This window comes from Telopea speciosissima, chromosome 4 (genome assembly GCF_018873765.1).
Source record: "Telopea speciosissima isolate NSW1024214 ecotype Mountain lineage chromosome 4, Tspe_v1, whole genome shotgun sequence".
In the NCBI taxonomy this organism is placed as follows: Eukaryota; Viridiplantae; Streptophyta; class Magnoliopsida; order Proteales; family Proteaceae; genus Telopea; species Telopea speciosissima.
Window position 1 is genome coordinate 31,313,468 of NC_057919.1, and position 27,316 is coordinate 31,340,783.

General features: G+C 42.4%; 1 protein-coding gene across 1 annotated transcript in view; it reads left to right on the forward strand.

Moving 5' to 3' along the window:
* The window catches only part of LOC122660129, a 70,314-nt gene that overhangs the window by 19,402 nt on the left and 23,596 nt on the right, over positions 1-27,316 (forward strand). The window contains exons 6-9 of the mRNA XM_043855308.1: positions 25,138-25,298; positions 25,402-25,457; positions 25,572-25,624; positions 25,779-25,899. Of these exons, the coding sequence (XP_043711243.1) occupies positions 25,138-25,298; positions 25,402-25,457; positions 25,572-25,624; positions 25,779-25,899 (391 nt within the window). The remainder of the gene's footprint in view (positions 1-25,137; positions 25,299-25,401; positions 25,458-25,571; positions 25,625-25,778; positions 25,900-27,316) is intronic.

Consider the following 27,316-nt stretch of genomic DNA (forward strand, 5'->3'; position numbering starts at 1 on the left):
CCAATTCCAATGGCTAGGTTGAGAGATATGGGGTAGTACCAAAATAGAAACTTAGGCACTGTAGAGCAATCCAGCCTGCAGCAGGGGCTGGAACTTGGATCGAGTGGAGGCCCTGGTGGGTGTGTTTCGTGCTCCAAAACTCAGCAGATTCCAATGGTTGGTTGTGGAGTTATGAAGGCCTGAAGTTTGCTGGAAAAACAGAGCAGAAGTGGCAGCGCCACAGGTGTTCTTGAGCCTCCCTTGATTGTATTGCAACAGCAGCAACCCTTGGAGTATTTGGAAATGGAGTTGAGCCTTCAAGGATCTTCACAGCATTTAGAATAACCATAGAATAGTAGCAGCAAAGGGGAATTGAGCACGGTAAGTGAAGAAGATAGAAGAAGAAGAGAAGAGGGATAGTGGGATTCGGCTCTCTCAGCTAGGCTCCTAACAGCCCTTCATTGTCACACTCTTTGACAAGGAGAATCTTTGCTCAAAGCAATAATCAATCATCTCATTAAATCGTGGGGAGCCTCTATGGGCTGTTACAATTATATAGGGGGCATGACTTGCCTCTCAAGTTACAATAAAATAGAAACTTATTTGCTATGATATAAAAATAGAAACTAATATTTAGAAACTAGGATTGACAAGAAAATAGAAACAAAATAAAAGATCTTCAGGTCTTCTAGAAGTGCAGTCGATTATTTCTTTATTGTCAAAACTGGAGTCTCATGTGGTCCCCACATAGATACCATCGGCCAGCAGCTGTCTTGAAGAGTGCTCTGTAATAATGACTAAAGTACCCCCATGATTTTGGGTTTGAGAGACCCAACAACTCCCAGCCCTAATGGGCTGGCTCAACTCAAGGTTGGTTGGCCTTATGGCCCAATGGGTTGGTTCACCAATTGACTAAGTGAACCCGCCCTCTTCTTGTGTTTGGTTCTAACAAATTGTTTACCAAATAGCTTGTCTTCTGCATCAGCTCCCCCCCTCTTAGAATCATTCGTCTCCGACGAATGGAGGAACGACATGTAGCGGTCATTCAACTCTGGATTAAGGTGCTTGAAATTATCTGCATGTATCCATGTGCTCTCCTTGATTGGTTGTCCTTTCCACTTGACTAGGAAAGAATAGTAGCCTTTACCACCCCTCATCATGGTGTACTTATCGTCAAGCATTTCTTCAATTGCATCTTCAGTTGGAGTGGTAAATTGGGAAGCCGAAGAGCATGTGCGGAATCTCCTTCATCTGAATGATGTCCAAGGTAGATGGTAAGGTCAACCACATTAAACACATTGCTGATCTCCATATCTGGCGGCAGCTCCGACATGTATGCATTGGTTCCCATGCGTTTCAGCACTTTAAAAGGCCCCATCTTCCATGGGTGAAGCTTGTGGTTGGTACTTGGAGGGAGACGTTTGGAAGCAATGCACACCATCACCATGTCACCTGGTTGAAACTCAACATATCTTCGATGGCGATTGGTGGCAGCTTGGTAACCTTCATTGTTGATGGCGATGCGTCGCCGTACATCAGCATTTACTTTGGTGATGCGCCTTAGGAACTCATCAGCCTCAATGCTAACTCTTGCTTGAGGTAGTAATGACACCAAATCAATAGGTTTCTTGGGCTGAAGGCCAAGAACTATCTCAAACAGTGTTCTTCCGGTGGACAGTTAATGGAACTGTTGTAGGCAAATTCAGTTATGTCCAAAATAGAGGGCCACGTCTCCTCATGATCATGTACAAGACAACGGAGAAGATTCCCTAAGCTCCTATTAACCACTTCAATCTTCCCATCCGTTTGAGGGTGGAATGCCATTGAAAACTTCAGCTTAGTGTTCGTCTTCATCCATAGCGTCTTCCAAAAGTAGCTCATGAACTTCACATCACGATAAAAAACTATGAATTCAGGCAGCCCATGAATACGAACAACTTCCTTGGAAAATATCTTGGCTATGTGGCTGGCATCTAGAGTATTCTTGCATGGAATAAAGTGTGCCATTTTGGAGAAATGATCAACCACCACAAAAATAGAGTCATATCGTTCACGTGTAGATGGTAAGCCAAGAACAAAGTCCATGTTAATGTGCTGCCAAGGGGTGTGTGGGACAGGCAATGGAGTGTAGAGGCCTATGTTTTGCTTATCTCCCTTGGCGAGTTTGCAAACTCGGCATTGCTGAATAATATGCTGCACCTTGTGTAGCATGTGTGGCCAATAGTACAAGTCAGCCATTAACGCATAGGTCTTGTCTTTGCCAAAATGTCCTCCCCTGCCACCACCATGGAGTTCACGAACAAGGCGCTGCCTCATTGATTTGTTGGGGATGCATGTTAAGAATAGTTGTATCAGGGGTATATATGTACATAACCCCTTTTTTATGTATTCTTTGTGTCATTTGTATAAGGCCAAGGGCCTGTGTGTAATTATATATTCTTTTCAATATAAGCATGTTCGTCTCTTGTTTTGAGACATAACACACCAAACCAAAATCGTGGCTGCTCTCTTGGAGTTTCTTCTCTTCTTCTTCTTCCACTCTAAAAGCTAACATGATATCAGAGCATTGATCCTGCTGTTTGCAAATGTTCGAAGGAAGTTTGGAGTGTGAAGAAGGGTTTCATTCACTTGTTTTCTGCTGTTGTTCGAAGGACTGGTTAGGTCATCTTCTCCAGCTTGTTTCTCTCGTTTGGAATCCAAATGGAGTGCTTCCTAGTGCTCTAGTTTCTTTTGGGGGTCTTCTTTTATCTCCTTGGCTTCTCTCAAGCCTTCTGCAAGCACCCATTCATCCACATTGAATCTCGGTTTGGCTGTTCTGCCCAGGATTTCCGCTAGCTAGGGTTCTAGATTGGCACCAGCTCTTCAATAGAGCCTTGTTTGGCCATTTTTTATGGTCCATTTGCATCGTTTTTGGGTAGGAGCATCACTCCTCTTTAATCTGCTGCTATTTGAGATTTTTTGAAGATCTACAAGTGTTTTAAGCCTTTTTTGGCTATTGTTTGCCCTGTTTTTTGTGCCTACGGTTTTGAGACAAACCTGTTTGCTTGAAGTGCTGCTGTTTACTCCTTCTAAGTGGTTGATTTAAGATCAAATATGGGTGAGAAAAATGTCGAAACACCCTTGCCCCTTGTGGAAACAACTCCATCTCCCCTTTCTTCCTTTGAGAGTCCCAATATCCAACTTCCTATTGCCAAGCTTGAGAACCACAACTATTTTGGATTGGTCCCGATCCATGAAATTGATTCTTCGGTGTAGGGGGAAGATGGGGTACATAAATGGTAGCATCAAGGCCCCCCTTCCTACCGACAAGGGTACTCCAAATGGGACACTGAGAATTCTCTTGTGATGGCTTGGCTTCTTTTCTCAATGAAGCTTGAGATTGGAAGAAGGTTTATGGGCAACGAGACTGTCAAAGACATTTGGGATAGTGTGGCCCGTATCTTTGATCGAGTTGGGGACTCTACAAAGGTGTACCAATTTCTCCAACAGATTGTTAGCCTGCTTCAGGGTGATAGAAGCATCTCTGACTACTATAGTCTTGTTGTGGGCCTGTGGGAGGAGTATGATCACTATAGAGATCTTCAGTTGTGTCCTGATGATGAGGTCAAGGTGCACCGGTTGTTTGAGAAAGAGAGGGTCTTATTTCTCCTTGGCGGCCTTAATTCTGAATTTGAGCCTCTTAGGGTACAAATCCTTTGCCGACCCAATCTTCCCTCACTGGAGGAGGTATGTGGATATCTACAGAGTGAGGAGACACGTAGGGGTGCCATGGGGACTACTCCCACTATTGAGCGCTCTGCTCTTGTTTCTTCCACCTCTCAAGACTCCACTAAGGGAGCTGATAAGGAGACTGCTAAGGGAGTTGATGAGGGATCTGCGAAGGGCCGATTCTTATATGACCATTGTGGCAAATCTGAGCATACGAAGGATTTTTGTTGGGATCTCCATGGGAAGCCCCCTTCTGGTTCCTCTGATTCATCCTTTCTTTCCAAAGAAGACATTGCTGCATTTCGCCGGATTGTAGCCCACCTGGATGGTTCCTTTGCTATCCCTACTTCCACTGCACTACAGGCCTCTTCCTCCTCCAGCACCACACCTTGGGTCATTGACTCGGGTGCCACGGATCATATGGCTGGTAGGTCTCAGCTGTGTAATTCCTATTCTGTTTGTTCTGGGAAAGATAAGGTAAAAATTGTTGATGGTTCCTTCTCTTCCATTTCTGGTAAGGGAGATATCCAGGTTACCCCACTTTTACCCTTGAAGTCTGTCTTTCATGTTCCCAACTTTGCCACTAACCTTCTTTCAATTAGCCAATTGACTAAATCTTTGAATTGCTTTGTCACCTTCTTCCCTACCCATTATCTTTTTCAGGATTTGGTGACGAGGAGGGTGATTGGCAGTGGTCGCGAAACTAACGGCTTATATGTTTTGGAGACTGGTGCTTCCCCTGTTGTGCAAGCTCAATCCTATGTTTGTGGGCAAGAAGGTGGACGTACTCAAAGAGGATATTTTGATTTGGCATCGTCGTTTGGGGCACCCTTCTTTTTCTGTTATGAGGAAACTGTTGCCACATTTATTTACTTCTTTTCTTGTCACTCATGTTTTTCATTGTGAACCTTGTCTATTTGCCAAAAGTTGTAAAACAGTTTATGCGTCTAATGGTGATAGATCTACTTCCCTTTTTCATCTTATCCATACTGATGTTTGGGGGTCTTCCCCTATTACCTCTTTGCTTGGCTTCCGCCACTTTGTTTCTTTCATTGATGACTATTCTCGGGTTACTTGGGTTTACCTGTTGAAACACAAGAGTGATGTCTATGTTGCATTCAAAATTTTTTATGAGTTAGTGTATACCCAATTTCAAACTCGGATCCAAATTGTCCGTTCTGACGAAGGTGGGGAGTATATGTATAGTGGTTTGGAAACATTTTTTTCTGACCATGGCATTATTCATCAGGTGGCCTGTGTTGATACCCCACAACAAAATGGGGTGGTTGAAAGAAAAAATCGCCATCTCCTTGAAGTGGCTAGATCCCTTTGGTTTACCATGCATGTTCCAAAAACTTTTTGGTTTGATGCCCTACTCACTGCTGTCTTTCTTATTAATCATATGCCGCCAGTGTCTTGAACTTCAAGGTTCCTCTTGATGTCTTACCCTCACGTTCTTCTTCCTTCTCTCTTATACTAAGGGTGTTTGGTTGTATTTGCTATGTACATATTAGCAAATCTGCCCGCACTAAATTGGATCCTAAGGCTCTAAAGTGCATTTTTCTTAGGTATTCCTCCACCTCCAAAGGGTATAAATGCTATCATCTTCCTACTCGTCGGTGGCTTCTCTCCAAAGATGTCCATTTCTTTGAAACCATACTGTATTTTTAGTAACCTCTTCCTTTGAGAGAAGCTAGATGTCTCTGTTGGTCCTGTAACTCCTTAAACATAGCAGTGGGAAAGCTATGTGGAGCTGAATACTCATGGTAAATCGGGGTTGTGAATGGTTCAAGGAAGAGAGTAGGGCTGGATGGAAATGGTTGAGTCTGGGCCATCCTGAGTTGTTCTTCCAACAGTTTCTTTTCTTTTTCTCGGCCAGAGATGAGAAAGGAGGCATATGAGGAATCTTTCACCGTCATAGCTATAGTCATTAGCTCTTGGTGGAGAGATTCAATCCGTGTTTTGAGGTAACGGATATCGGATTCATTCTGCCGGAGTGCAAGAGTATGGTGCTCTTGGTAGGAAAGAAGCTTGTTCAGATACTGGTTCTGGACCAAAGCATTTTCTGCTTGCCAGTTAAGCTGTGCTTCAACTGTGGAATTGGCAGCCATCTGACCCATGTTGTCAAGGACATTAGGGGGAGTGACTTTCCATTTGTGGCGGCGACGATCAGCATCTTCATAGTCAGCAGTGGGAGGGAAATTCCTGCTGATCCCTTCTGAACTAGAAGCCATAAAACAAGGAATGGGCTGCTGGATCTGAGTCTGCCACAACATCAACGGGGGATCCGTTGGAGGGGAAGGCGGAGCCGGAGGTAGATCTGGTTTGCAGTGAGGAGTGACCGGGGGAGGAGATGGAGCCGGTGGCGGTGAGCAGCAACCTAAGAAACAAGGTTTGCTGTTGCCGTAGTCTACTATAAACTGGTATCTGCCACGATCTTCTCCAAGTGGTCCGACATTTGGACAACCGGCTTGGTAGCGGAGCCATAGAGAGTCTGGCTGGCGCTTTTTCTTCTTTGGCTTTGGAGGTGGAGGAGGTTGAGGATCTTCTTCGAGATCATCGACGTCGTCCATCCAGGCTGGGAATGCCGAAGGAACCAAAGTGCACATGTCTGCAGGCTTTGGGTATGTGACAAGTGTGCGGCCATCTTCAAGAGGCTTATAGACAGGGTTTGTAGCCATCAGAGGTGGAGTAGCAGCAGGGATGTTATGAGTAGACTCATAAGCCGTGATCCATGACTCAGGAATGAGTTTGAGCAGGGCTGCTCTGTCGATCTGGCGAGGGACATAAGTGATAGTAGGGATTCGGTCCTCTCCAATCTGAACGAACAGGGCTGCATCATTACTGGAGAATCCAGTATTAAGGTTCATGGCATGATTTTGGAGTCTGTAGCAGACCTGGTAGTGAAGAGTGGCTGCTATCGCTGTCTCTTTCTGAGGCGCACCTGTCAACTGTATCAGAAACTGCCAAGCATCAGGCAGGTTCGGATCTTGCAGAGAAATGTTGTAGTTGGGATACACCGTGTAGAACACAGTGCCATCGTTCAGAGTGGTCTGAACGTCCGTAATGGTTGCATGCGGGAAATTCCGGAATCTGGTGTCCAGAAGATTAAGGCGCATGGCTACCGGGAGACCCTTGCGACCATGGAAGGTAACGGCTATTTTGATGGCACCAAGATGGAGATGGGTGTACCCTAACTGGATCCATTGCCGGATCAGCTCAGAACTGATGTTCACAGGGAAATACTGCTCTTTACCACTAGCAATGACCTGGTTCTGGGAGAAAGGAGGAGCCTGGACGTACTCCTTTAGACCTTGAGTCTTTTTAGGAGATATGATCGTCCTGATCTTCCTGGTGACTGAGGTAGAAGACTGGGGGAAAACATCATAAGGGTTTATGATGGGGAAGTTGGTTGGGTGAATTTGTTGTTCAGCCGGGGTATAATTAAGTTCATATAGGTAGTCTACCTTAGAAGCATGGGAAGATTTAAGGGTGACTGGAGCAGTAGGAGGTTGTAAACTCATGATAATAGGAGGGATGTCTTCCATCCTTCAGAGATGCACCGGACCTATTATCTGTTATGCGATGGGAATAGTAAACATAGTGGATGGTGACCAGTGTCCTTCTCTCTGACCAGACCGGAGGTAACCCGAGTGTGCCGGGATTTAGAGCGGTCTCTGCCTGCAGACCCACACCTTACTCAAGGGACGTTACCAACCTAGTTGGAGAAGAAGACAACTGTACTCCACACACACCTATTTCTGATGCAGAGGATCCGTCGAAGACGGCAACTGCAGAGCATACTTAGGCTGCAAAATAGATACCATCATCATCACAGACAAGAGGCCAAGGAGCAGAGCTCGACATTTCCTTTCTCCTCTCTTGTTCCTATTTCCCCTTTTCTGATTGACAAGGGAAAGAAAAGTTCTGTGGATACTGTTGTTGAGGGGGAGCCTCCTAGTGTTGTTGAGGGGGAGCCTTCTATGGATATTGTTGTTGAGTGGGAGCCTCCTAATGCACAGGTGAACAGAGAACAGGGGGAGGTACTGGTGTATATGAAGGACAGGAGAAATCCTTCTTCATGGCTTCCTATAAAGAAGACCTACCAAAATCCTTCTTCGTCTCCTCATCCTGAGCCTCCATCCATTGAGACAGGTATACCTTCCTCTACTTCTACATGCTCAGACTTAGATCTTCCTATTGCTCACAGCAAGGGAACTCGGGCATGTACTTATCCCATTGCCAAGTTTGTTTCCTATGATTCTATCTCCCTTACAGGTATAGCCTTCACTGTGGCTATCTCATCCATATCTATTCCCAAGAATGTAGCAGAGGCTATGGCAGATCCAAAATGGAGAGAAGCAATGAACACAGAGATGTTGGCTCTTGAGAAGAATCACACTTGGAACCTTGTTGAACTCCCTAAAGGGAGAATCCCTGTTGGATGCAGATGGGTATTCACAGTTAAGTTCAAGTCTGATGGTACTGTGGAGAGGTATAAGGCAAGACTTGTCGCCAAGGGTTATACACAGGTGTATGGCACTAACTATCAGAAAACCTTTGCTCCAATGGCCAAGCATAACTCCATTCGTGTACTTCTCTCAATGGCTGCAAATCTTGATTGGCCATGTACCAGCTTGATGTAAAGAATGCATTCTTACATGGTGACCTAGAAAAAGAGGTATATATGCACTCTCCTCCTGGTTCAAGCATCCTGGTGATAATGGGAAAGTGTGTCGTCTTAGGAAGGCTCTTTATGGACTCAAACAGTCTCCTAAGGCTTGGTTTGAGAGGTTTAGACAAGCCCTCCTACAAAATGGATATACTCAAAGTCAAGCTGATCACACATTGTTTATACAAAGGAAAGGCAGCACTATTACGACTCTCATTGTTTATGTTGATGACATTGTGGTCACGGGAAACAGTGAAGCTGAAATCTCAAAGCTTAAGCTTTATTTGGCTCGGTAGTTTAAGATCAAAGATCTCGGTCCATTGAAGGATTTTCTGGGGATTGAAGTTTCAAGATCCAAGCAAGGGATCAATGTTTGCCAAAGGAAGTTTGTTCTTGATCTACTTACAGAGACAGGCTACTTAGGATGCAAACAATCTCCTTCCCTATTGAGCGGAACCACAAACTAGGGGAAGATTGTGGTGAACCTCTTGTGGTTGGTGAAAAATATCAGAGATTAGTAGGCAAGCTAATCTATCTTTCCCTCACCCGACCTGACATAACCTACGCTGTTAGAGTGGTGAGTCAGTTTATGCATGCACCCAAGATGGGACATCTTGATGCAGTTTACAGGATCCTCAAGTATTTGAAGTCATGCCTTGGAAAAGGCCTTCTCTTCTCTAGGAATGGTCACTTGAGAGTTAAAGTATATACAGATGCTGATTGGGCCGGGTCTATTTCTGATAGAAGATCCACCTCCGGATACTGTACTTTTGTTGGGGGAAATTCACCTGGAGAAGTAAGAAGCAACTTGTGGTAGCTAGGTCAAGTGTTGAAGCAGAGTTTAGAGCCATGGCTCTTGGTGTGTGTGAAATGTTGTGGTTGAAGAAGCTTGTTCAAGAATTGGGATTTGAGATGACTGAACCTATGAGTCTATATTGCGATAACAAGGCAGCCATAAGTATTGCTCACAATCCGGTTCAACATGACCGGACAAAGCATGTTGAGGTTGATAGACACTTTTATCAAGGAGAAGATAGAATCTAAGACTATTTGTACTCCTTTTGTGAAGACAAATGAACAAGTGGCAGACATCTTCACCAAAGGACTTGGCTTTCATCACTTTAGTTTTATGTTAGACAAGCTGGGTATGTATGACATATACCACCCAGCTTGAGGGGGAGTGTTAAGAACAGTTGCATCAGGGGTATATATGTACATAACTCCTCTTTTATGTATTCTTTGTATCATTTGTATATGGCCAAGGGCTTGTGTGTAATTATATATTCTTTTCAATATAAGCATGTTAGTCTCTTGTTTTAAGACATAACACACCAAACCAAAATTGTGGCTGCTCTCTTGGAGTTTCTTCTCTTCTTCTTCTTCCACTCTAAAAGCTAACAATGCAAAGGCGTGTCCCTTGGAAAAGATAACTGTTGAAATAGGCTGCTTATTGCTTACCCGATTGGGGTAAGCAGTCCTTGTTCCACTAGGATTGGTCCTACCTGTCCTAGCTTACTAGGATTAGTCCTAGTCGAGTTAGGGTGGTTAGTCCCACTTTATTTATGTTTCTTTTTCTTTATTTTTTATTTCCTTTTATTGTTTTTCCCCAGCCGAGTCCTAGTTTGGGATTCCTAGTTGTATTAGGAATTCCTAGTAGGACTAGGACTGAGTTAAGTTTCTATTTTCAGTTGTAATTCTGTTCTCTATATAAACAGGGCCTGAATGATCGAATTAATCATTCAAGCATTCTCTACATCTCTCTTTTAACATGGTATCAGAGCTAGTCTCTCAGATCTAGCCTGGTTCCTAGCCCACCACCCTCCTTCCATTATCACTCGATCTTCATCTTCCCCCCCCCACTCAACTCTCTTCACTTTTTCTGGTTTTTTCTCCACTTAGGGCAGATCTAATGAGGTGATTTGTAGATGCTGCCCTAATTTTTCACCTCAACAATTGATGATTTAAGAAGTTCTTTGATCGATAGCTGCTGCCCACACTTCTGCCAATTTTTTTTGGAGTTCTCCCTTATTGAAGATCAGATTCTCTTACAATTACAGGCTGGTTTTCTTGGGATCCAACACTGCAGGTTTTTCTGGACAGCTGCTGTCTCTGTTTCTCTTCCTACCATTGAGGCATATATCCATATCACTCTCCGGGTTTTTTTTGAACAAATATTCAAGACCTGCTGCTTCTCAATCTGGTTTATTTCTCCTCTCTGCGTGGGCAGTGTGTTGCACAGATCTGCATCAACTTTGAAGACAGATTCTGCAATTTTTTTTACGACTTGAAGACCCCTGAATCTCAATCGACTTCTCTTCTAGGGTTTCCTCAAAACCCTAACTATCGATTTTTATTTAGGGCTGGTTCTTGTTGCTATAGAAGGGACTCATCTTTCAGTTTTTTTACTGTTTTGTCTGCAATATGGGGGACTCAGATGTAACCACGGCCAACTCTGGAGTTGATTCTCAGCCGCGGACAGAATTTCTCCCTTATGCTGCAGCTATTAAAATTGAAGGATCAAATTACCTCATCTGGGCCAGATCTATCTCCTTGTGTGGCTGGTAGGGGACTCATGGCCATCTTCATCGGCACCACCACACAGCCCTATTGAAGAAGGTGCTGCCCGTACTAAATGGGCTGCCAATGATGCTATGGTGATGTCCTTTATTACGAATTCTATGACCACTGACCTCTCCAGTCAAAATCTACTCCTTGACACTGCTACTCAGATCTGGACTGCTGTCAAGGGAACTTATGGCCGTTCAGGTAATGATGCTCAGGTGTATGACATTAGGAAGACACTCCAACATACCACTTAGCAGGAGCTATCTGTCACTAAATACTATGCTGCCCTCAGTGTTTATGGCAGCAATTGGATCACTATGCTAGGTTTTCACCTACTACTACTATCGACATCACCGCTATCATTCCTATGTTGATAAGTTTCGGTCTATGATTTCTGGCTGGCCTCAATGATGATTATGATCCTATCCGGGTACAAGTCCTTGGTCGGATTCCTTTCCCCACTTTAGAGGAAACTTTTTCTTATGTTCACAGTGAAGAGACAAGAAGGGCTGCCATGATGATTACTCCCAAAGTTGAGCGATCAGCATTCGATGCTTGCCTCCACTCCCGTTACTTCTTTTGGTGTTGGTGCTACCACTACTAAAGAGCCTGTGAAATGTGAGCATTGTCACAAACCATATCACACGAAGGCTCAGTGTTGGAAATTACATGGCAAGCCTGCTGATTTTGAGGCCAGACGAGGACGTGCTAAGTCTAAAAGCAAAGCCAATCACACTGAAAGTGTAGCCCCAACTCCTACTGCTGACATCGGTTTCTCTCGGGAAGAACTCCAGGCTCTCCGTCGTATGTTGAACACATCCGCTGCCTCTACTACGTCTGCTGCCAATTCAGGTTCCTTCTTTGCCCGTACAGGTATTTCTTTTGCTTGGTCATTGTGCATCGGTAGTATCCACTCCATGGATCATAGACTCCGGTGCTACTGATCACATGACAGGTTCTTCTAGCCTTTTTGATACATATTCTCCTGCTTCTGGTAAAGATAAAGTCAAATTTGCTGATGGGTCCCTCTCCTCCATCTCAGGGAAAAGATCCATTGGTTATTCTCCTTCCCTTACCCTGCCATCTGTGTTGCATATTCCTAAATTTACAACTAACCTTCTTTCCATTAGCAGTATCACTAAATCCCTAAATTGTAAAGTGACTTTTTTTCCAACTCACTGTGTTTTTCAGGAGCTGGACTCGGGGAAGACGATTGGATCGGGTAAAGTGCATGGCGGATTGTACCTGCTTGATGGAGATCCTACACCTACTCAGTCTTTACCTTCGGCATCTTTCTCTTCTGAAATACATAAATGGCACTCTAGACTAGGCCATCCCCCCTTAGGAACTTTATCAAATTTATTTCTAGCATTAGTTAAGGATTGTAATAAGGAAGATTTTTTTTGTGAACCTTGTGTCTTGGCTAAACAGACACGTTCAACTTATCCTATTTCTAATAAGAGATCCTCTTCCTTATTTCATACTGTTCATACTGATGTATGGGGGCCTAGTAGGAAAGCTTCCCTGACTAGCCATCGGTGGTATGTCACTTTCATTGACTGCTATTCTAGGTTCACTTGGGTATACCTTATGCACACAAAAAATGAAGTTTTTTCTTGCTTTCAGCACTTTCATCAATTAATTAAGACCCAATTTACTGCCACTCTTAAAATTTTGAGGAGTGACAATGGGAAAGAGTATACGGAAGGTCAGTTCCAAAAATACCTTGCTGCCCATGGAATCCTCCATCAGACCAGCTGTGTTGACACTCCAGCCCAAAATGGTGTGACTGAGAGGAAAAATCGCCACCTCTTGGAGGTGGCTAGAGCTCTTATGTTTGCTCGCAATGTCCCTTCCCTTTATTGGGGAGATGCAATTCTTACTGCAGCCTATTTAATTAATAGGCTGCCCAGTCGGGTTCTTCTTTCCAAGGCCCCTATTGAGCTATTACTTGGCTCTTCTTCCTTCATAGTCCCACCTAAGGTGTTTGGCTATGTTTGTTATGCCAGGGATACAAGGTCCCCTGGTAAACTTGACCCACGTAGTCTCCGCTGCATTTTCTTGGATTACTCTGCTACCCAGAAGGGGTACAGGTGTTATTACCCTCCTTCCCGCCGGACTTTTGTTAGCATGGATGTTGTTTTTCATGAACATGTTTCATATTATGTGTCCCCACCTCTTCAGGGGGAGAGTGTTAGTGAAGATGTGCTGACTATTGACTCTCCACCTCCCCTTCAGTCTGTTTACCACGAGTCTGAACCAGTTCGGCTTGTCCCTAGTACTTCCCCTGACTCAGGGGGAGAGGTTCCTATACAGGGGGGAGACTATCTCTATTCAAGAGGAGCAACCTACCCCGGTCCAGACTCCTATCCAAAGGACTATTAGTGAATTTCGGAGGAGGATTGATGACCGTCTTGTGAAGACCTATGGAAGGAAACATAAGCGGAGTTCAATCAAGCTGTTGCTCAGTACCCATCCAATTGCCGAACCCGGATCTAGAACCTGCCTCTCCACCTGGTAATATTCCTTCTCCTGAATTACCTATTGCTCTTCGCAAAGGTGTCAGGACTTGCACGCAGCATCCCATATCTCATGTTGTTTCTTATAACTCACTTTCCCCATCCTTTCATGCTTTTGTTTCCTCTCTTTCTTCTGTTCGTATTCCTAACCATTGGCAGGAAGCTCTATCAGACGGAAAGTGGAAGGCAGCTATGATGGAAGAAATGGAGGCCTTGAAGAAAAATAACACATGGGAGCTTGTGGTTCTTCCACCTGGGAAGAAAACCGTTGGATGCAAATGGGTGTTTGTGGTGAAACAGAAGGTTGATGGCACTGTGGATAGGTATAAGGCACGGCTCGTGGCCAAGGGGTTTACTTAGACATACGGCATTGATTACCAGGAAACTTTTGCACCTGTTGCAAAGTTGAATACTGTTCGTGTGTTATTATCTTGTGCAGTCAACCTTGGAGGCTTGGATGGGATTTGCAGCAGCTAGATGTAAAAAATGCCTTCCTAAATGGAGCATTGGATGAGGAGGTGTATATGGACGTCCCACCAGGGTTCTCTTGTGAGAAACCAAGGAAAAGTGTGTAACAAGGCGTGCACTTTATGGGCTGAAGCGATCACCTCGAGCATGGTTTGGCGGTTCCACAAAGCTATGATTTCGTGGGCTATAAGCGAGTAATGCTGATCACACACTCTTTATAAAGAGGATTGGTGAAAAACTCGCTGTTCTTATAGTCTACGTTGATGATATAGTAGTTACTGGTAATGATGGTGATGAGATCAAACGACTGAAGACCTTCCTTGGACAAGAATTTGAGATTAAAGATCTAGGGAAATTACGATACTTTCTTGGGATTGAAGTGGCCAGATCTTCTAAAGGCATTTTTCTCTCCCAGAGGAAGTATGTCCTAGACTTATTAGCTGAAACCGGGTTGCTAGGCTGCCATCCTTCAGATACTCCTATGGACCCTACTGTTCGACTCAAGGAGAAAGAAGGGGAGCCTGTTGATAAAGGCCGGTACCAAAGACTTGTAGGGAAGTTGATTTATCTCTCACACACTCGTCCTGACATTGTTGTCGCCGTGAGTACTGTAAGCCAGTTTATGCATGATCCCTATTCTTCTCATATGGAGGTTGTTCTTCGTATCTTACACTATTTGAAGTCAGCTCCTGGAAAAGGAATTCTTTTGTCTACGCATGGTCATCTACGGATAGAAGCATACACTGATTCTGATTGGGCTGGTTCTGCAGATCGCAAGTCTATTTCTGGGTATTGCTCCTTTGTAGGTGGAAATCTTGTCACGTGGTGTAGCAAGAAGCAAAATGTTGTTGCCCGTTCTAGTGCCGAAGCTGAGTTTCGAGCTATGGCACAGGGTATTTGTGAGTTACTCTGGCTTAAAGGGTTGTTACAAGATCTTGGTGTTCCTATTCGTCTTCCTATGATGTTGTACTGTGACAACAAGGCTGCAATCAGCATATCACACAATCCTGTACAGCATGATCGTACCAAGCATGTTGAGGTGGATAGGCATTTCATCAAAGAGAAGTTAGAAGATGGGCTGATTTGTATTCCTTTTGTGACATCTGCGGATCAACTTGCTGATATCTTCACCAAGGGATTGTCTGGAAAATTGTTTCATCCCAATTTAGTCAAGTTGGGCATGATCGACATCTTTGCTCCAACTTGAGGGGGAGTGTTGAAATAGGCTGCTTACTGCTTACCCGATTGGGGTAAGCAGTCCTAGTTCCACTAGGATTGGTCCTACCTGTCCTAGCTTACTAGGATTAGTCCTAGTCGAGTTAGGGTGGTTAGTCCCACTTTATTTATGTTTCTTTTTCTTTATTTTTTATTTCCTTTTATTGTTTTTCCCCAGCCGAGTCCTAGTTTGGGATTCCTAGTTGTATTAGGAATTCCTAGTAGGACTAGGACTGAGTTAAGTTTCTATTTTCAGTTGTAATTCTGTTCTCTATATAAACAGGGCCTGAATGATCGAATTAATCATTCAAGCATTCTCTACATCTCTCTTTTAACAATAACCATCATAAAGAGAGTATTTAGCATCAGCGATTCCTTGCTGCAAATTCTGGAAAACAGTAGAAAAATCAGCATGTAAAATATACTCATCTTTAATATGCTCCATTCCGGTGCTATGGACAGCAAAGGTATTCACCATAATCACCTTTCTACTAAGCGCATCAGCAACCTGGTTCTCTTTTCCAGCCTTATATTTCAAAGCAAAAGTGAACTCTTGAAGGTAAGCAATCCACTTGGTATGGCGATTGCTTATGGACCTTTGAGAGTGAAGGTAGTTCAAAGCTTCATGGTCACTCTTTGCCGATCAGGTAGTGCCGCCAATGCTTGAGTATTTGGATTACAGCATAGAGCTCATAGAGCTGTAGATCATAAGTAGAGTACCTCCTCTTGGCATCATTCAATTTCTCTCTATAAAAAGCAATAGGATGGCTCGCTTGCATTAGGACTCCTCCTATGCCAATGTGAGAAGCATCCGTAGCAACTTCAAATATAAGAACAAAGTTGGGGAGGCGAAGTACAGGAGCCTCTGTCATCTTCTTCTTGATTAGGCTGAATGCCTTTGTTGCTGCCGGTATCCATTGGAATTGTGCTTCCCTCCTTTCATACATTCATTCCTGATGAATCTCTAGTAAAATGAGGCAAGACAATGAAAATTTCTAACTTTACTCAAGGTCTTGGGACAACCACACTTTTTATCTTCTCTGGGTCAGCTTCAACTCCTCTTGAAGAGACAATAAATCCAAGGAATACTACCTTGGGCATCATAAAGGAGCATTTCTTGAGGTTGATGTAGAGCTTTTCTTCTCGTAGCACTCTTATAACATGCCTCAAGTGATCAAGATGTTCTCCTTGGCTGCGGCTGTAAATAAGAATGCCGTCAAAGTAAACGACAAGAAACTTCCCAATAAAAGGCCGTAAGACTTGTGTCATCACCTTCATGAAGGTACTTGGTGCATTGGTGAGGCCAAAGGGCATGGCTTTCCACTCATACAGTCCATCTTTAGTTTTAAGGGCTGTCTTCTATTCATTGCCGGGGTGTATATGGATCTGGTGATAGCCACTTTTCAAATCTATCTTAGAGAAGATAGTGGATCCGATCAGCATATCTGACATGTCGTCAAGACGTGGAATAGGGAACCTATGCTTGACTGTAATCTTGTTGATTTCGCGGCTGTCAATGCACATCCTCCAAGAGCTGTCCTTCTTTGGTGTCAACAAGGCTGGGACCATAGTATTAAATCTCGTCTCGGAAGGCCATTTTGGCTAGACCAAAATTTCCGAGATACCGAAATTTCGCCGAAATATTGTATTTTTTCTATGAGTTTTGCTCGGCCATTTCAGGGTGTAAATACCGAAATGACCAAAATAACTGAAAGTTCGACGAAACGGTGAATTTTTTAGACCGAAATTTCCGAAATATTGCATTTTTTTCATTTCAACATAGCATCTCGTCTCGGCCTGGCCGAAATTTCTGAAATTTCGGCGAGATTTTGAACTATTTTTGGAAGATAAAATCTATATATATATATATATCATGCTTCAGCAATCACCCACACAGGTTGAAGTCAAGGTATTCATAAAACAGAAACACTACATGCAAGAACTGGTTATTCTCAATACACGAAATCCTAGTTTTCCATGTTTTTCCCAACTAGGGTTTCACAGTAGATACACTAGCATTGGTTGCGGCAAACCACAAGAGGAACGTCTTCAAGGACTTTCAAAACAAAGAATCTACTTGGGAGAGACTGATCAAACCTGCTCTGATACCATGTGACAATACAAGAGCTTGAAGGTCAGAGCTCGCACAACACAAGAAAAGAAGAAGAAGAGGAAGAATAACTGGAAAGAATCCTAGTGCTCACGGTTAGGATTCTGGACAGAGTAACTTTGAGACTAACCATGAGCCTAGGCACATATACTTATAATATAACTAATTGTTGATAATTACAGAAAGGACCTGGGTTATGTACAACAATCAATTGTAACCAATTTTGTTACAAAGAGATTTACCCATTACATTTATACAAATTTTTTTTGGAAAACAATAAAAAGTTGTGGCCATATTAAAAAGATTATGGGTAATATAATAATTTTCAATATGACCAAATAAAAAATGATTAAATTGTCTTTTAGGGGTAAGAGAATTTTGTGCAATTTTTTTTTGGGTAATTTACACATACCACCCCTGAGGTTTAACGAAAGTATAATTTTACCCCCCAGTTTTGGATAATTCTGCGTACCCCCTAAGGTTTACAAATGTTAACCAATACACCCATTCCGTCAGTTCATGACTAACAACGTTAAAAATATGCTGTGAACTGACAAAATTACCCTTACAAGAAGAAAAAAAAAACAAACCTGCAACTCATCTTCCCCAAAGATGAGTTGCAGGTATGGGAAATCAATTTACACCTAACCAAATGAAAAAGAAACATTGAACGAGAAAAAAGCAGAGAGAGAGAGAGATGACGATTTTGAATTGAAACCCGCTCCAATTCTCCAATCCCACATTCCCACCACACCAAATCCTTCAAAAATGAAAACCCACCTCTATAACCATATCCTCTTTAATACCCAGATCTAATTTCCTCTTAAATTTGCAGATCGCAATTCTTTAGTTTTGCTTTGATCATCCTGCGAATCCATCCATGTCCCCTGTTTCTTCTCATATCTTGTTTCCTGCAAAATAATTCGGTTCTCTCAGCCATAGTTCGAGAACTCGTTTCGTTTCGGTATTTCGGTATTTCGAGCTGATTGAAATATCCGAAATATTCGAAATTTCGGATATTTCGGTCGAAATATTGTATTTTTTCTGGTATATTTCGATAGGTCATTTCGGTGGGTTTTAGGCCAAGTTAAGGCCTGAAACTTCATGGAAACCCTATTTTAGGTTATATAAACACATTTAAATGTTCAAATTGCAAAAATAGTCACCCAAAATGGTGTTTTGGATGTGCACCATTGATTGGCAACGTACGGTCGAACCCTAATGTATAGGTGTATAACTTAGTTAATTACACATTTATACATACACATTGTATATTAAAGTATTAAACAAGTAAATTGACTTGGAACTAAGTTGGAAACATAATGACTCATAAGTTAAGTCATAAATCATAATATTAAGTAATAAGTACATAAGACATCAAGTCAATAACAAGTTAACAAATAACAACTTAAGAGTTAAGATTTAAGAAGATGATATCAAACATTCCAAATCACAATATGTCAATATCCCCAATTGTCCCCTACAAGGCTACAAGTCAAGTAGTCAAGTAGTCATCATTCATCTCAAATGTTTACAAATTTGCTAATAATAACTACTCCGCCGTCCAGGATCAACCCCACTCATGGTCCGCTGGAGCCGACGTGTATTGCTCTCCGACTGTAGGACAAATGCATGCCACGCCATAGTCTGGGAGAAGAAGCGAGTGTAGTCATCCACAGTGGCCATGTAAACTGCATCATCAACATGCTGAAGGTAACCTATCCTAGGATATAGGTCACCAAACTGTGAAGAAGTACTACCCACTGATCTACTATGATATGAGTCATATGACGGCTTTGGGAGCATGTACGGGTTGTACGGTTGCGGCTGGTGGGTTGGGTAGCCAGTGTAGGAAAAGAAGTCATGCACAAAATACGATCCACTATATCCTTGTGAGTGGGAGTCATACTCAAAACTGGGAATGGATGGAGAAGATATAGGTGCTGCCCCCAAGGGTACGCCGAATGCCCTTCGCCACATGGATGTGAATGAGATGAACCATGCTCGATTGTCTTGGAGATGGATTCTTGTCTACATGAAAAGATGGGGCACGGAAATGCCCACTCGATCTCTGTCTCTATCGCCAATACTCACCCACCAACAGAGCCGGATAGGGCATCAATGTCCATAAGCTCACCGCCTACTAGTACCACTACCACGACCACCGGACGGGACTGGCCACGTGCTTTCTTGAGTAGGTCGAGGTGGACGATGTGGGTTGTGGGCGGTGTGGGGCCGGTGGGGGCACGGATTGCCTTTTGCTGCTCTTGTACCACAAACGGGACTCGAGTTCCCTCATATGCTTGACCACCATCACCATCATCATCACGTCCATCATTACCTTTGTCATCACCTCCATCATCACTATCTCCACCAGGACCACCACCACCATCTCCACCAGATGACATAGACCAATCTTCATCCTCCTCATCAACACCACCAGTAGACTGGAACGGTATGGGTGACGCGTCCCGTGCATGTACCTCACCCTCTGCGGCCGTGAAGTCATCCACATCGGCTTCTATGTGTTCGGCGATCATGGGGTCAGGTCTACCTCCAGGCTGATCTAACACTGGCTCACCTCTATCCCTCACCCAATCAACAATAGGATCTTCATCATCTGACTCCACCTGGAAAATGTCGGCGAGATCGATATTTTCCTTGATACCCTCTTGTCCCATGCGTATGTGTTGCATCTTCAACCTCAAATTATAATGCACATACACTAAGTTAGAGAGACGTTCAGAACCCAATCTATTTCTCCTCTTGGAGTGGATGAGAGAAAATGTACTCCAATTCCGTTCACGACCAGGATCTTGAACATGTGGGAGAGAACCTTGATTGCTATTTTTCTTAAATTGTTTGCCGAACCCCCATACAACACCCACCATTCAGCTGCATTACAACAAAAGAAACATGTCATCTTCATTTCAAAAGAATAAGTTATTGAATTGAGTAATGACTAATGAGTACCGCATCACCGCGTGTCCGGCTCAGCTTGCCTTCGGTTCCAAAACTTCCCAATGCATCCCAAAAAGTCTTCAACTATAATCATTTGGAAAATATTTAAAATTAGTAATGACTCGTTACTATTTAGTATTGAATTGAGTAATTCCAAATGAATTATAACTTATAAGACTCACCTCATTGTTGCATATGCCTGTAATTTACTATTTGGCTCCAACTTGGCAACTACTTCTTTGATACCAATAAGACTATTATTCAACCCAAGCCTATGATCGTATTGGTACTGGGGTTCAAATAATATGCTGAAATTGACATTACATATTGACTAGTTAGTAATATATCCTTCAAATTAACTTTAAAAGATGTAATTGCATAAAAAACAAAGAGTGTACACTCACCAGCCTTATGCAGTGGATGCATAAGTTGATTTTCCCAGCGCTCCTTGATAATTTTGAGAAAGTGTTTGCTACCTCGTGGATTTGCATTGTAAACACCTTCATTCATCAAGTCTATGGCAGCATATAGATGTGGCATGGTTGGTCCCTTGATAGCAGAATCAACTATATGCAAAACCTTGACTATCGGGTCCAGAGTTGTACCATTTTATGCAACTTAGACCAAAAGTCATCGATGAAATTGTAGCTTGTGCTTCCCTACCACCATGGGTATTGGACCCATTCCAGTTGAACCAGTCTTCAGAAGCAAACATTGATCTCAGTCCAGACTTCTTGGTTTCTATACTCTTGAGTGCAATGTAGTTGGTGGCGAATCTAGTTATGCCTGGCCTCACTAAGTCACCCCCACACTTCTCCCTCAAGAGGTTTAGTGCAAACCCATGGTTGTAGACAAAGTTGGTCATTTGCCTTGCCTTTTCCACAACATGTTGTACCAATTTGATCTTTCCCATGTCCTTCAACATGAGGTCTATACAATGGGCAGCACATGGAGTCCAAAACAACCGGTACTTATTGTTTTGCATCAACCTCTCACCGGCACTCTTGTAGTTGCTTCCGTTGTCCGTTACAATTTGGACAACGTTCCCCACTCCTACATCTTCTACCACTTCCTTCACAATTTGTAGATATACTTTGCATCCTTTTTCTCCTTGGATGCATCAGGACTAGAAAAGACTGTCCTCCCATCACAATACACCATAAAGTTGATGATGGACTTTCTTGTAGGACCAGTCCAACCATCACACATTATGGTCACCCCATAGTTCTCCCACAGCCCCCTCATTTCATTGATGTAGTCTTCAAGCTCTCTCTTCTGTTGGGGTAAATAAACATTCATAATCTCATATGGGGTGGACCCCTTATACCCTGGGCCAACCTCAGCAATGGAATCTATCATTGTCTGATAAAAGGGGCCTTGTGCTATGTTTGCTGGGATGGTATGGTATAACATCCACTTAGCTATAGATTCCTTCACCATCCCCTTCAGATTTTTCCATGCTCCCTTGATTTTTGGTTGTTTGTTGTTTTTCTTTCTATAAACACCAGGTGCTTGGTGAAGTGCTGGGTCATCTTGTGGTGGTGGAGGCGGAGGGGGAGCTGCCCTCGTACTCTGTGATCTCCTAAAGGGATTAGGCAACCCACCTCCTCCACTTGTACCTGCTCCTCCACTACCACTAGCACCAGCTCTAGAGGTACTAGCTCCTCCACTACCACCTACTCTCTGTCTCTCGACTCTCTCCTGATCCTCATGATAACTGGCTCTGCTCATCATCTATGCTCGTCTCCAATCCCTAGCCTCTTGCTCAGTTTTTATATCATCAGGAACATAGACATCATCACTGTCATCATCATCATCATCACGATGGCTTGATTGGCCTCCCGCTGTACACCTCACTGCTTCCTCAAGATCTACTTTTGCCTTCTCCCTCTGAGCCTTCCTCTTTCTCCCTCCCTTCATGTAATCAATGACAGCCCTAGATACCTCCACAGGGACCATATGACATGCGACCACTTCAGGAGAATTCCCAGCCAGATGTTGTTTGAGTCTAGTGGCACCACCTCCCAAAAACTGCATGTGACAATAGTTGCATTGGGATTTTCTTTTATCCCCATCAATTGGAGTGCCATGCAACCATGCAATGTCACCCCTAGTGCGCCTGGGTGTGCTCCCCTCCCCCTGGGTCTGGGCCGGCTGCCTCTGCCCCTCTTGCCTCTGGCTCTGTCGTTTACCACGGTTCGTCATAATCAGACTAGTTTACTGTTGCATGAATAAAAGACAATTCATTAATCACTGAAGCACATCAATTCTTTTAGTTTAAAATTTTAAATGTTTAAGAATTAAGATTTAAGAGCACTAACACAAGTATATAAGTATATAATTATTTAGTATTTTTCCCCTAACCCTCATATTTTTCTCATATTTAAAAACAAATTTTGAAAATATTTTTCAAATAAATATTGGCCTAGGACAACAAAATCGAAAAGATATGTAAATGGGCAGCAAATAAGAAGTATGTACAATTTACTTTTATATTTTTCAGTAATTTTAAAACAAAAACCTCATATTATTTCTTATTTTTTGCTATTTTTTGAATTTTTTAAATATTTTTTATAATTTTCAAAAATTAAAATAATTAATTATTGGCAGAAAAATATTTTTGACACCATGAGGCCATAGATCGGCCAATGGTGTCTAACATATATTTAATTCATCACCATACAATATACATAACCCCTATTATTTTTTGATTTTTGTTGTAAATAAATCCAATTTTTGAAGTAGAAAAATAAATAAATAATATATATACCAAAAAAAAAAATTCGACACCGTGAAGTCGTAGATCGGCTTCCGGTGTCTAACATATATTTATTTCATCACAAACAAACATGTTGATCAAGCATTTCCCTAAAAAAAATCAATTTTGAGAATATGGTTTTACCTGAAATAGTGGAAAGGCTTCACAGATGTGCTAAGAAGTTTGTTCTCCAAGTGATTCCGGCGTAGATGCGGCAAGGATTCAAGTGGGAAGTGGAAGATTGAAGAAGAAATAAGCAAAAACCTTCAAAAACCAAGAAAAAGAGGAAAAATGCTCTGTTTCTCAGTCTCGGTCGAAATTTCGATCGAAACTATCGAAACATGGTATTTTATATAAAGCATTTTCTCGAGATTTTCGAAATCTCGAGAATTTCGATCGAAATTTAGTATTTTTTTGATTCGAGGGGTCATTTCGTTTCGAGGGGGTCGAAATTCTTGAAATCTCGATCGAGATTTCGCGAGATTTTGAACTATGCTCTCAGGTTGGTTGTTTCTCATTCAATTGTTACAGTTTGGTTTCTCTTTCTTATCAAATTCGTGTCCCTTCTGGGTTGTTTTTTCAATCCTATTTTCCCATTGGCTGTTATTTCTTTTCCTAATTTGGGGTTATTTTCCCATTTCCAGCTTTGATTGAATTTATGACTATTTGTTCTTTTGAAGATCGTTAATCCGGCCATCCCATCAATTCCTCCCAACTATTAGTGATATCTAATCTCCCCAATCCAAGTTTCATCTAGTTCCCTGATAATCCCTGCTGCCTTCCCTGCAAAAACCCCCAACTGGGTTCTTTTATCCATTGCCAATGTCGAGAATTCAGAAAGACAGGGTGAGATTCAATGTCGGAGGTAAGATTTCCGAGACAACCACAACGACTCTCGCCATCGCCGGCCGGAACTCCATGTTCGTAGCTATGCTTGATGACAACTGGAACCTGCGGCCCAACGAAACGGAGGAATATTTCATCGATCGTAATCCGTCATGCTTCGCCGTTCTCCTTGATCTCTTGCGAACAGGAGAGCTCAACATCCCTCCCAACATGCCAGAGAGGCTACTGTACCGAGAGGCGCTCTACTATGGCCTAATTGATCATGTCCGAGCAGCCAGATGGGGTCAATTCGATGGAAACATGCTGATACTCGCCGGCTCTGTTGCGGGTCGAGCCCCCAGCGATGGCACTGCAATACGGGCAGGTCCTGATGGTGGTTGCTGTGTTGGCCATGGCAATATGGTGCATGTCTATAAATTGATGAGACGGATCAGCTTGAAGTGGTGTTTAGGGCTGGTTAGGTGTAAATTGATTTCCCATATCTGCAACTCATCTTCCCCAATTGATTTTGGGGAAGATGAGTTGCAGGTTTTTTTTTTGTTTCTTCTTGTAAGGGTAATTCTGTCAGTTCACAGCATATTTTTAACGTTGTTAGTCATGAGTTGACGGAATGGGTGTATTTGTTAACGTTTATAAACCTCAGGGGGGTATGCAGAATTATCCAAAACTGGGGGGTAAAATTATACTTCCGTTAAACCTCAGGGGTGGTATGTGTAAATTACCCCCCTTTTTTTTTCTTTCCAATTTCAGGCATAGGATACTCACAATATGAAATGAAGACATTGAATACATCTGTCATTCCATGATATTAGGACTATAAGGAGGGTGGACCTTGGTGCAATGGTAAGGTTGCTCCATTATGACCAAGTGGTCCCGGGTTCGAGTCTCTGGAAACAGCCTCTCTGTGAAGCGGGGGTAAGACTGAGTACATTATGGCCCTCCCCAGACCCCGCAGTGGTGGGAGCCTCGTGCACTAGGTATGCCCTTTTAGGACTATAAGCTTTAGAACAAAACAATAGATGTCCATGAAACACACCTGTGTATAATTTTCTTTCCATCCTCCATGCAATTAAGTTTAAAACACAAACAAAAATATTTCATGGAGTTCATCAATGAATCATTTTAGATTTCCGTATAAAAATCTGGACCAAAGAGTACCCAATTGTTGGATTATCAACAAGAATTTTGTATTTAATTTTTTGTTGGACTAGGATGCCTTGTGCTTTGGTATGTTGACTGACTTTCTACCCATGCTTAAAGACATATTAATCTCATTTGGGATGTGGCACTTCTGGTCCTTTTCTTGTTCTTTTTCATTTGATTCTTCTTTCTGCAGCTCCCATTCCTCTGTGGCCTTCCTTTTCTGGAGAAAAGGGCATCACAGACTGCGCATTGGATTGTTGGGCGGACTGGGAAACACCTTTTTCTCACTGACAATGATGATGGGATGCCTCTTCTTCTTCAAATGGTTAATGACTGTCCTGACCTAAAATTCATGTGAGTACTAATTCTCCCCTTGGGACAGTTGGTGGAAGGACAGAATTTGAATTGCTTTATCTTCCTTGTATTACAAGTAATGTCATCATTGTGCCCCATACAGGTCTGCTCTACGATCTTTTAAGCGCCGTGTTGCATATGCCAATGCAAACTATGATCGTATCCTTTCCAACAGTGTAGCATTTAATTCACTTAGTTTCTACAGTCCTCGAATAAAAAAGTTGTCATGTCTCAGTGTGAAAATGTGATGTTGATCTTTAACCAATTATGAAGATATGGTTGGCTGGAGGACATCATCAATCCGCCGTCAACATGAGCTACCAAAGGTTTGATAGCTGCATCTAGATTATTCTTTTCTATGTTTCACATGAATATTTAATAATGCAACTTTTCATTAAAAAATTGCAGTGCAATTTCTTTTTTATTTATTCTCCTGGATCACTCCATAATGGTATTTCTTTCCTTTTCATTTGTTTCTAGTCCAATCTTCTCGTAAAACACGAGAAGTATCCACACATTGTGTATATTGAGGGAGATACAGCTACAGACATGAACAGAAGATCATCTTCTCGTGTCGGGGATGAGACAGTTGACATGGAAGGTTTGTCAAATATCTTTTCTAACAGGAAATTGTTCTGAAATACTTGTTCAATCTTCATCTGTGGATGTGTGTGTTTTTTGAGATATTCTTTTTAATTAGGGAAATCTGCATTTGTTTAATGCTATAATTGTACCTTTTCCATTTCAAGAGGCCAGCATGCTAGTTATGAACTGTGTGGTGTTAGAAGCCATTTTCATGTTCTGGACATAATTGTAATTGTAAGCTTTTCAGCTTTTGGGGACTTGTATCAAAGAGCCCCTTGGATCCCTGACTTGATCCCTCTCATAGACATGGCCAGGACTGAAGAATAGCCAAGTTGCATCGAATGTCATCCCAATGAAATTTTGCCAAATCCTTGCCCCATTTAAAGGGATTCAAAACTTTCTCTTAAATGAGTTCTTGTAGTTACATAATTTCAGTTTAATAATTTTAAATATCACTATGCAGTTGTCCTATCTCATACACTGATATTTATTGATAGTGGGAAATTATGTTTAAACTGGTTATACTTGGTTAGACTTGGTTTTTACCAAAAAAAAAAAAGAAAAAAAAAAGAGTTGTACTTGGTTGTGTATTCTTCTGCTTTTGGTCCTGATGGTGTAATGTTTCCCATTTTAACATTTCTTGAACAGTTGAACTAATCATTCCAAATTTTATGAGTTATAATTGGTTTTGTTGGTCTTATTTATTACTTGATGCCGTTCTATTGGGTTTTCAAAGTGTAGGAAATGTTTGCTACTTATTATAGTCCTAGTTTAATTAAGGTTTAAGATTTCAGTTTTGACCTCGATCGAAACCAAAACATACCACCAAAATATGGTCCATTTTGGTGGAAATACTGAAACATTGAAGGCAACTCAATTCGCATGCTGTTTCGCTTCGATAAGTGTCGAAACTGAAAATTTTCATCAATGTATTTCTACTGAAATTTTGAATTGTGAGTTTAATGTTGCATTGTTGGGGGAAATGTTTGTGGCAGTTAGGGGAAGAGGGGGGGGGGGGTTATGGAAGTAGTTTATTGACACAAAGTATGATTTATTGGAGGGGCATGGGAATCTAGAGATAGAATGGGACATAGTTGTTAATGCATTGCCTAGGCACTGGCTAGGCGTTCAGGCGGATTTTCTGAGCCAAGACGACAACATGCCTTACTTGAAGCAAGAAAGGCAACCACCTTGGTCACCTGGGCACCACCTTGGACTCCTTGGCCCGCCTCGTGGCCTAGGCGGGTGCCTTAGTGTATAGTTTTTTTCCTCCCTCTGTTTTCTTCTTCTTCCTGTGTGTTTTAAGATATACAATAGCTGCATCATATAAAATTCTTGATTATATAGATTATAGATGGTGTTATTGTGTATGCCAATTCATAATATTGTATATGCCAATATTAGTGCACGAGGCTCTGGGGAGGGTCATAATG